Here is a 12,105-nt window from a genome sequence, read left to right on the forward strand (position 1 = left end):
GCACAGGACATTTTGTTTTGTCCTGTATTGGAGACTTAACTATTTCCTACTTTCAAAATGTCCAGAGCAGTAGGTGTGGTGGTGTACACTGACAGTCTCAGCAGAGTCCAAGGGCACCCTCTGCTATGCAGTGAGTTCCCAGGAGGCCTGTGCAACACACCTCCCCCAAAATCAGGTAGCATCATGAATGAACTCAGATGAATTGTTCTCTGTACTTCAGTCTCCTCAATATATTTACTCTGGCTCCCAGGGAAGCCATAGCTTCTACCTAATGAGAGCAAGCCTGCTACTGTTAGCCTAGATACAGCAGTGTGTGTGCTTTAAAAATGTAAGTCAAGGGACCAAGGGACCAGAGAGGTGACTGGCTCACTTCTGTTTTTCTGTACCATTCCTAGCTCTATTTTGTTTGGTTTCTCCCCCTCCTCCACCCCGTTTTGGTTTAGTTTTTGGAGACATGTTCTTTCTATGTAGTCCTCACTATGTAGAACAGGCCAGTCTCCAACTCATGGAGATGAGCCTGATTCTGGCTCCCAAGTGCTGGGATTAAAGACATATGTTATCACACTTGGCCCTAGCTCCCTATTTTGCAAATAGTCATTGGATAATAAATTGATATGCATGGGGCTGGAGAGATGGCTCACGGGCCAAGATCACTTGTTCTTCCAGAGAACGCAAGTTCAGATTCTAGTACCTACTTCAAATGACTCACAAATGCCTATAACTCCAGCTCCAGGGGATCTGACACTCTCTTTTGGTCTCAAGTACTCATGCACACATAGCATACACCCTCTCTCTGTGTCTCTGTGTGCATGTGTCTCTGTGTGTGTCTCTGTCTCTCACTCTCATACAGACATTTTTTAAAAAAGAATGCAAATCAAATGAAAGAAGGACTAAGCAGATGATGGTTCACATTTCTTCCCAGCGTCCTCTGCCTTTTCCTCTCTCTTTACGACTTACTTTGATCTCAGATTTACAAGATGTACTTGTCAATGGGAGAATATGTTCTACTTTACCAAAGAATTGATTTCATTTTAATAGAACAGCGATGTTTATTCAAAACAAGAGCCACATCTGATCCTGTAGGCAAGCAACTCCTTACTTTTTCAATTCACAAAACATTTTTAGACAACACCTCATTTGATCCTCATAACAACACTATAAAGTAGATGTGACTTTTTTTATTTTCATTACAGAGGATCAAATGTAGAGCCTCATGCATGCTAGCCAAATGCCCGACCACAGAGCTCCATCCTCAGTCCAATAAGACAATGGGGCTTTCATCTTCCATGGCATGGAATTCATTGCAATTTGGCTGGCTGGCTAGCTATGGCTTCAGAAAAATGAGGGCTTTATAGAAATGGATAATCCCTGAAATCTCACCACGGAGGAACAGGCTAAAAGGCAAAGTAGGCGTTTGGAGGAATTATTAAGATCACAAATTAAGTCACTTCTATGGACTCCATAGCAGGAAATAGATTTTTAATGAGGAAATTGAAGCTAATATGTACCAGCTGTCCTGTTACCCACTGACGAGTATTAAGGCAGATTAAATTATTAATGAAAACTGTAGCAGCTTAGAAACTTAACCTCTTCCCAGTCCCCCTTCCTCTCCCTTCTCTGCCTGGTTCAACACCGCCATTAGAAGCAGTGTATCCGATCATACAGTTTGGGACAACCACGGGCTTTCCTATCAGTAGCTGTGGTGCCTCCCAAGTCGGTGAACCTTGCTTTGCAACTGAAAAACGGAGAGGGCAGCAAATTCATAGAGTTAGGCAGAGGATCAGAGAAGGCAGGAAAAGTAGCGCCTGCAACGGCTAGCTTAAGGTGAGTGATTCATAAAAGCAGAAATTATTGAAATACGGGGAGAAGGAGGGATCAGCAACCACTTACTGAACTAATATCCAAAGTGAGTATTCAGACAATCCGCACCGTGGCAGCTATTCAGATTCTTAAAATCCTTGAAAATACTGCCACAGGTGAGAACATAATTGCTGGCCAGAGCATTCTGCATGCATCTACTACCCCAGCTGTCCTGGCTTCTCTCCTAAGATGGGACTCTTCCCGATCTCACCACTTTCTCCTTTGGGGCACATCACCTGAAGTGTTTACTCTATGGAGTAGCAAGGCGCCTCCAAGAGGATTGCTAGGTGGCTCCTCCCCAAACACCTACTTCCTTGGCAGCCAAACTTCGCTTGACCCATAGACTCATGAGCAAAGACTAAAGATTGTGGAGGCTAAGGAGATGTCACATTCTGTCAAGTGCTTGCCACAAAAGGGTGTGGTGATGTGTGCCTAAAATCCCTGTGCTGGGGAGACTGAAAAAGAAGGATCCTTGGGGCTTGCTGACCAGCTAGAACAGCTGAATCAGCAAGCTCCAGAGTCAACAAGACCATGCCTTAAAAAAATAAGGAGGAGCTGGAGACACGAATCAGCAGTTTAGAGTATATACTGCTCTTCCAGAAGACCCAGGTTCGGTTCTTAGCACCCACATCAGACAGCTCACAACTGTCCAGTTCTAAGGGACCCAAAGGTCCTTTTCTGGCCTCCATATGCTCCTGCACCCACATGATGTATATAAATGCACAGAGCCCCCCCCCCCACAGAAATAAAAATAAAAAATCTTTAACGAGAAAAAAATAAATTAAAAATAAGGTAGAAAGTGAGTGAGGAAGACATCTGACACAGGTCTCTGCTCTAAACACACCTGTGCACACACGTAAATAGGTGCACATCATATAATCACTTTGGCATACGCTACTAAGACTTTCAAAGTTGTTATCCTTAAATAGACAATTAATAATATTACTATCACATGCTTATTGAAGTGACTCCATCATTGTGTATACTTTTTTAAAAGCATTAGCTTTATGCACACACACACACACACACACACACACACACACACACACAAGCAACACACACACAAGCAACACATACAGGTAAACACATGGAGGGAAAAGAGAGGAGATGAAAGGCTTGTTAACATGGTCCCCCTCAATCTTCCCTGTACTGGGTGCCAACTGACCCGAATGAAGACAAGCAGCTTCCTCCAAGCCCAGATTGAGGTGCTGCGTACTCACATTGGTGTTGCACAGTTTGTACTGCCGATAGGCCCCGATGCATGAGATTGCTGTAGACCGCAGAGGCTGGGAGAAGGCCTGCGCTGCCCCATGGGGCCTGGCACCACTGTTGCTGCTCAATTCCGGGCTGTGGAAGAGACCTGGAGCTGCAGGATAGCTCTGGTCATGAGTCAGAGGCAGCTGATAGATGGAGGCCTCAGAAGCCAGCAGTCCAGAACGAGGGCCACTGTCACTTTGGTAGAGAGGTCCGTTGTGGGAGAACTGGTGGGCTGGTGGTCTGTAGCCCTGCCTAGAAGCAGATGCCTCCTGGGACCTGGAATGCCGGGATGAAGGCCTTTGTCTCCGAAGCCTCTGTGGAGTGTGTGTGGTATCCGTCTGCAGCGGTAAGATGTAGGGAGCCTTCCCGTAGCCATACTTGCCAGGGCCGATGGGACCTCGGGTCCTGCTCCTAAAGATAGGCACACAACAAAGACCAACAGATTCATGTGAATTTGTATACCAATTCAAGAGCTCTGGACCCATGGCCCAGAAGAGACATCATGGAAGTCAGAACGGAGGCTCCCTAGAGACTAAAGTAGATGGAGGTAGGAATCAGTGGTCAGATGACCTGCAGAAAATGTAAGAGGTTAGACACAAAGTTAGAATCACAAGCCGTGGTCAGTGTAAGGTCGCTGCATCATGAAGCTTGGGCATTTCCGCAGGAGCTACTTAGGGTTTCTGAGACCTGTAAACACACAGTTGCAACTTCAACAACAGTTACTTTCCCATTCACTTTTCCCCCCTTATAATGTGTTTTGTTTTTTTCTCACTCAGCTGTGTCTAAATTTCTCATGATCTCCATGACCATGCATATCCAAAGAGCTTACTTCTTGGGTAAGTGGAGCTTAGCCTGAACCATGACATTCTACTACAGTCCTGAGACCTACCTTGCACTGACTTTAAAAGACCAGTGGGTAATAAGTGATTGTCTACCATTCCACGATCCTTGAGGAAACCCATGCTAAGCAATGAGTTGTCCTTGTGCTGGCATGACTCTTCAGATTTTGTAAAGATGAACTGCCTTCTGAGGCCTTGTAAAAACCGCATGTGCAGTGGTTGTGCTCATAAATATTTAACCACTGCATTTCCCCAAGTCAAAAGGCCCTGATTCGAAGCATGTGGCCCTTCCACAGTGTAAATACTCCTCCATGTCCAATCTCATGCCACCAGTGGGAAGACACAGACAGTTCTAACAAGCAGGTTAAAAAGCAGCAAAGCTGGGGATGGAGCCCACTAGTAGAGAACATCCTTCACACGCACAAGGCTTGCCTTCCATCCCCAGTACCAGTGCTGCAAAGACAAACCAGAGTCAGGTCCAGAACTCGGCTGCCTGTCAATGTAGTAATTAGCTTTTATTTTTACTTGTGTCAGGGAGAGCAGAAGAGGGCACCAGATCCTCAGGAGCCACAGTCACAGAAGGTCGTAAGCTGCCCGATGTGGGCACTGGGATCCGAACTCAGGTCCTCTGCAAGAAGAGGACCCACGCTCCAGCCCCACACATGTCAATTTGTTATGCAAATACTGGGGACAAAATGCAGAGCGAGGAAGGGTGCAGAAAAACAAAAAGGAACCAGGAACATGATCCAGGACCCCAACCTCACAACCTAAAACCACCAGGCAGAATGCAGATGAGGGTACGACCCTTAGAATTAATCTACTTCGCTGTGTCTGGGGGAATTCTGAGGCAACAGGAAACACACGTGCCCAAGAGATCTAAGAAGGTATCCTGGTCATTGAGAGGAGATTCACCCGGCATCCACCCCTCTGCAGAAGGACTTAAGCAATTCCATTCTTATTTGAGAAATGACTAAACTGGATGAAATGACCGCCAAGGTTGTTCCAACTCTAAAATTATATGCTTCCATAATAATTAATTCTACATTTATGTAAAACTGGAAATGTGCCCAAGGGTTTCTACAGGATGGCCCCATTAAAATAAGCACATTAAAATAGCAATCAAGGTGAAACATTGATTTTTGCCCTCCTGGGGAAATTCTTTCTCCACTCTATATAAGCATGAATATAAAACTTAACAGAGCACAACTAATTATTAACATCTTTATCACTAATTGCACCTCCATTCTTGGCTGATACGGTTTTGAATTAAACTAAGCAGCAGTATTTATTTTACCTTCAGGCATTTCTCAATTAATCTTGGCAACACTTGGGACTCAGTTAATGGTGGAGGCTTTAACAGATGCCATTAAGAAGTTAGTCTTAGAATACATATAGGACTTGGACCCAATTTGCCTTTTTCTTTCTTGTGGCAGGCCAGGTAAAATGAATGACATCATAGAAAGGCAAAGGAAGGAATTTTGGAGTGTGTATGTTTTTAAGTTCTGAAAATCTACCAAAATTGAAATCCAGCCCCAAAGTAAGTGCTCAGTGGAGACTCTAGCTGAAGGTAATGGAGAAACCCAGACAATTGGGGAGAACATCTCACAGTTGCTGGTGCTGAAGACCTTGTGGGGATGCAGGTTCTGGGGTGCAGAGGTGGCTCACTTGGTAAAGCACTTGCTATGCAAGCATGAGAAGCTCAGTTGATCCCCCCAGATCACCCACAAAAAAAGCTGGCTTGCTGGCCAGCCAACCTAGCTGGCCCAGTGAGCCCCAGGCCCATGGAGAGAATTTACTTCAAAATGTAAGGAGGTGAGTGATGAAGTAAGACATCTAACTTTGACCTCTGGCCTCTTCATGTGAGTATACACACACACACACACACACACACACACACACACACACACACACCCCACATGGGGGTTGGGGGTGGGGCAGTGCACTTTGGTTTGAGAGGTCTGGGATGGAGCCTGAGACCCTGCATTTTCAACAATCTCCCAGGGGAGTCCAAAGCCGCTGGTCCACAGACCCAGAGCTTTGAGGAACAAAGTCACGGAACTGAACTGAACTGAACTTCCAAACAAAGGGGTCAAAATTCAAGATCAGAAATGATGGGTTTTAGTGAAGAAAAAGGTAGCAATGGCCATGAAGCAAAACCAAACACCCTCTGCATCTGTGGCCTACATTAAAGGTCTGCTTGCCTGTGGACAGGCCGCCCTGCTATCGCTCACTCAGCGCACACGGATGAAGCCTGCTTAATAACACTCGTGGGCAGCAGAGAAAGGGGCTGCTGGGATGGATGACTATGGAAACATCTTCCCCAAAGCAGACCCTCAGCCCAAAGGGTAAGGACACATATACAAATGTCTAGTTTTCTATTCACATCGTCATCAGTTGTGGGGTGGGAGGAGGGGGTGGGCGTCTCTTCCCAATACTCTAAAACCATTCAAAATATCCTGGAATCTCCCACCTTTGGAAAGACAATGATGTGAAAGCATTAAATGGTAGTTTGATTCTGATAAAACAGACTACGATGAGCAAGCAAGTCAGACATGGTTGTGAGCAGTTTGATTTCTGAGTCCTTGACTCCTAGCACAGGGTAACAGCAATAGAGCTATCCCCACTTGGCTGGGACAGCATCTGTTTTCCTTGTGACCTATCAGAGCAAACAACCCTGGTGGTTCAGGGTGGCCTCTTCCTCACCAAGACCGAGACCATCTGGCCACCTGCAGGGGGTCTCCACAGAATGGGGTAAATTTACACAGTGTTGTGACAATAAGCACAGATGTGCCCATGGGGCCCCATGTGAATGTTTAACCCTTCTCCAAGAGCATGCAGTAGCTGCCTAGGGGGGATGATAAGTTGGCTTATTCTTAAGCTTTGTCAGAACCAAGCTGTGGAATTTTACTTTAGGAGCTCCACTTGACAACATTTTGGCTAACTGTTAAAAGTTAAGCAACGTGCTGGTCAGTTTTAACTGTCAACTCCACAGCATCTGGAGTCACCCAGGAAGAGCAGAATTAAGTAGGATAGATTGGCCTGTAGGCATGTCTGTGGGGACTGTCTTGTTAGTTGATATCAGAAGACCTAGCCCATGGTGGGTGGCCCCATTCCCTAAGCTGGGCCCTGAACTATGTAAGGGTGGAGAAGGCTGGCTAAGAGCAAGCCAGCAGACAACATGGACGCACTCATTTCTGTCTGCTCTCGTAAGGATTGGCTTCCCCACAATAATAGACCATCACCTGGACCTGTAAGCCAAATAAACCCTTTCCTCCTGTGTGGCTTTGAATCAGGGTATTTGTCACAGACATAAAACCAGAACCAGCAATAAGACAGAAAAGTTGCTGCTGTGGGATGGTCTGTATGTCAAGTGTGTTGCTGATTGGTCAGTAAATAAATCACTGATTGGCCATTGGCTAGGCAGGAAGTATAGGCGGGACAAGGAAAAGAATTCTGGGAAGTGGAAGGCTGGGAGGGACACTGCCAGCCGCCATCAGGACAAGGAAGATGTGAGGTACCAGTAAGCCATGAGCCATGTGGCAAAGTAAAGATTAATAGAAATGGGCTAAATATAAGAGTAAGAGCTAGACAATAACAGGCCTGAGCTAATGGCCAAGCAGTTTAAATAATGTAAGAGTCTATGTGTTTATTTTATAAGTGGGCTCTGAGACTGGCGGGACTTGGTGGTGGGAGCTGGAGAGAAATTCTCCAGCAACAAATGGCGCCCAACGTGGGGCACGAACCCACGACCCTGGGATTAAGAGTCCCATGCTCTACCGACTGAGCTTGCAGTTGGGAGATCAGAGATATGAAAGCCACAATACTGCAGTGGTCTAAGACACACACCCCTGAAGCCAAGAATTATGAGTTTGAACCTCAGCTCTGCCACTGGTGAAAAAGAGGCCATCCAACTAGCATAGGAGCACTGGATAAGCTACTCGGTCCCTGTGCCTCAGTTTTCTCCGGACGGGGTCAGAACTAGGCCACTGCCCAGTGAAGCACCAGGGTGCGACATTTCAGGAGACACCCAGGACAGGCAAGTGACAGCTAGAGCTGTTAGTGGTGATGTTTTTTTATGTTCCATGCTGTTAACCTCTGTCTCACTCCAACCCCAGGGCTAAACCCATACTCATTCATAAAGACGGCATCACAGTTTGAACATCCTGACCACACCACAGTCCTGATCATCAAGCCCTATGCTTGACTCTAGGCTAGCCTGTGGGGTACAAGTAAATCCCCTAGGGTATGTGTGATCACAATAAGCTTGTGATTTGGCAGGTTTTGGGGGAGGGCTGATTCTGCTTTTCTTACAAGCCCCTGGGTGTCAGCCATGAAGCAGTTTCAGGGCTACAGTTCAGCAGTAGCTCCTAGGCATTGCCACACACATCTGGAACATGCACACCCCAGTCTGGGCTCAGCATCATAGGCTAGTTCTTCAGAACCTGTCTCTGGGTGACCATCAGAACCACCTAGAACACCTGTTACAACAGATTGTGAAGCTCCACCTGCTGAGTCAGACTTGGGCCTGGGAATCTGTATTTCCAACAAGCCAAGGGAGGTGCTTTCACTCTTGTCTAGGGGAACACACCGTGAGGACTGCTGGTCAGTCTACAGCGCCCCACCCCAGACATAAACTGGCTCTCACACTCGCCCCTCTTCTCAGCAGGAAGCCCACTGCTTGGCCAGTGGAGATGCCTGCTGCATCTTCTGTCCCCTCGGTCCTGGACGGACCAGTCCTGCCACCGTCCCTGCAGCGTCTCTCCAGGCCTTCCTAGCCTTGGTCTGTATCGTTTCCTCCGCTCATGCTGCCTTCCCAGCAGAGGACCTGGAATGCACACCTACCGACTGCTGAGGTTCTTCTCAGCAACCCTCATCCCGATCCAAACTCCAACACAGCCTGCACAGAAAACACGTCCTTCTTTGACCTCCCAATGGACCCCACGGAGCTGTCATCTTTCTGATGGGTGGTTCCATTCCTGCTTGAGTCACTAGAATGCAGACTCCCTGCGGGCTAGGTCTTACCCATCTATATCTCCAGAGCCTACCACAATGACTAGTACATAATAGGCATTCACTTCCACTAACTAACCACTGATGGACTGGAGAGATGGCTCAGAGGTTAAGAGCACTGACTACTCTTGCAGAGGACATGTGGGTTCAATTCCCAGCATCCATACAGGGGCTCACAACCTTCTCTAACTCCAATCCCAGGAGATCTGGCCTCCTCAGAGACTGCACACACACAGTGCAGAGATATAAATGCAGGCAAAACATTCATACACATAAAAATTAATTTAATTAAAAAATAATAATTAACCACTGAAAACGGTAAAGCACAAATGAATGGCTCCAGTCACTGACACCCAAGGGAAGTAAGCCTCTTATTGCATTTCTTTCATTTCTTTGATATGAAATAGCCAAAAGTCTGAGTAGTGATAAAATATACTAAGATCAAGTGAAATATTATATTTTATCTAAAGAGTATTAATTAACTGTGGTCCCAAGGACAAGGCCACTTCCCTCTATGTAGGAATCAAATGTTCTTTGTTAGGTGGGAAACTTCTCAACACCTAGAGAAGAAACAGGTCCTTGGACTAGGAAGGAAGGCCCAACAAGAGCTGAGTCAACCCCCTCTATTCTCAAAATGAGAGAAAAAAATAGGCCGGACAGACAGCTTAGTCGGTGAAGTGATTGCCCTGCAGGCATGGGGACCCTAGTTAAATTCTCAGAGCCCACATTTCAACAGCCAATGGGGGAGTGAGCTTGTAATCTCAGCACTGGGGAGGCAGAGATGATGGGCAGACCCCTAGGGCTTGCGGACCAGACAGACAGCTGGTCTATTTGTGAGTTCCAGGCTAGGGAGGAACTCAGTTTAAAAAAAAAAAAAAAAAAAAAAAAAAAGAGGAAGGAAGGAAGGCAGGAAGGAAGGAAGGTTGGAGGGAGGGAGGAGAGGGAGGGAGGGAGAGAGAAAGAGAGAGAGAGAGAGAGAGAGAGAGAGAGGCAACTAAGAAATAACACCCAGGTCACACGCATGTGTATATGCACACACATGAACATGCAAATACATACACATACATTTTTTTAAAGGAATGAAGAATTTGGAATTCCAATCTGTGTATGTGTATCTTTTTAGCTAAAAAGCCACTCAGGCAAGGCTAACACAGCCACTTGTAACCAATAGATGGCTCGCTACCTCTTAGTTCCCAGCATGGCATAGAACAGGCCATGAGGGGCCTTTGGGAAGCAGGCCTGTTTGTGTTTCTTATACTTTCCATGTTTATTTCGATTCTGTTTTCCCCTATAGCTCAGTCAGGTCCCTGCAAGAGGCCCAGCCCCTCAGCTGTGCTAACACTAATCACATTCAAGGATCCAACATCCCGGACAGCAATAGCCCCTGTGACTGCCACCTTCAAGAAGCCTGAGGAAAGAAGCCTGAGAGCTGAGGGGAGTGAGAACTCTGCAGAGGGGCCACCTAAGAGTTCTAGTGCTCTGAGTGTGCCAAAGCCTCCTTGCATGGCTTTGCTGGGTAGGTGCAGGGCTTTCCACAATCAGAGAAGTAACATTCTTGCACACAGGTACTGGAGTCAAGTTGCTAGGAGAAATAAGTCTTCCCCAGAGAAGATGGCAATGGTGCTTGGGGACAGAATGATCATATCTTCCTGCAGAGAGCAGACTGAGGTAAGGGTGGATGGAAGTCCCTGCGCCAGATTGTGTTGAAAACATGGCCCATACTGTGTCTAATAGAGAATGCCCACAGGAGTAGCAGGGGTCCTTCCTGCCACATTCTAACTTTTTACTGCTCTCTAGCAAGCAAAAACACTTACCAAGCCAGTGTTTTGCACGCTAGTCTAAGTACCAAATTCCAGCACTCGGAAATGTGATGCTATGTATCACAAACTCCCAAGTACAGAGATGCTGAGTCTGAAGGTTGCCTCCACTCCTGACTCAAGACAGGCATGGGCATCCTCCTGCTCTCCCCTCCTTCCACGTGGTCCTTGAAGCTAGGAAAAGCAGGAGGGAAATGGGATTTGCAATGATGACCATCACCCATAGTTCATGGTAAGACCAAATGTTATCTCTTAAAAAAGCTTTCAGTACTGTTGTAAAACAGGGCCTTCTGGACATGACAGAGCACTCAGGAACTCACAGCTGTAGTTGGTTGTTTTTTACTCTTTTCCATTTGGGGGCCTGCCACCCAGCTCCCCAGTAAATCCACACATGAGATTTATTATTACTTATAAATGCCTGGCCTTAGCTTGGCTTATTTCTAGCCCACTTTTCTTAAATTATTCCATCTACCTTTTGCCTCTGGGCTTTTACCCTTCTCTACTTCTGTTTTTCTTTCTTTCTTTCTTACTCTGTTGCTGGCTGTGTAGCTGGATGGCTGGCCCCTGATGTCCTTCTCTTCTCCTTTTTTTGTTCTTTCCTTGATCCTCTAACATTCTTCTCCTTCTATTTATTCCCTCTGCCTGCCAGCCCCGCCTATTTCTCTCTCCTGCCTCACTATTAGCCATTCAGCTCTTTATTAGCCCAATCAAGTGTTTTAGACAGGCAAAGTAACACAGCTTCACAGAGTTAAACAAATGCAACATAAAAGAATGCAACACATCTTTGCATCATTAAAACAAGTGTTCCATAGCATGAGCAAATGTAACACATCTTAAAATATTATTCCACAACACACAGCAGCTGAGGCTTTCTACACAAAACCTGTAGAAGACCAAGCCAGCCAATATTCCAGTGTGGGTGGAAAGGGAATCAGGAGACTCCACCCCCAGCTTCAAGTTATTGGACTCTAAGAAAGAGTCCTTTTCCTCTGGGGGTGTGGCCTCTGGTAGGTTGCCCATGCTCCAGTGAATGGCCTATACCCATGCACATACAGCAGCTCTAATTGGACCCAATGATTATAAAGAAAAGGCAAATGGGCTATAAAGTTGGGTGAGGAACTTCCAGGGATATCTAGAGGAGTTGGAGGAAGAAGGAGGGTAGAGAGGATCAAGACACACTGTATACATGCATGTATGAAATCCTCAAAGAACAGATGAATACGATTTAAAAACAAAAACCATTTTAAGGGTTTTTAGGGATTAGGACTATAGCTCAGCTGACAGACAACTTGCTGAGCCAAACGCAAAGCCCTGGGTTCCTG

General features: G+C 46.3%; 1 protein-coding gene across 1 annotated transcript in view; it reads right to left on the reverse strand.

The window, feature by feature from the left end:
• The window catches only part of Thsd4 (thrombospondin type 1 domain containing 4), a 485,807-nt gene that overhangs the window by 449,714 nt on the left and 23,988 nt on the right, over positions 1 to 12,105 (reverse strand). The window contains exon 2 of the mRNA XM_059269043.1: positions 3,081 to 3,528. Coding sequence (XP_059125026.1) covers positions 3,081 to 3,528 — 448 coding nt within the window. The remainder of the gene's footprint in view (positions 1 to 3,080; positions 3,529 to 12,105) is intronic.

This window comes from Peromyscus eremicus, chromosome 7, assembly GCF_949786415.1.
Source record: "Peromyscus eremicus chromosome 7, PerEre_H2_v1, whole genome shotgun sequence".
NCBI lineage: Eukaryota > Metazoa > Chordata > Mammalia > Rodentia > Cricetidae > Peromyscus > Peromyscus eremicus.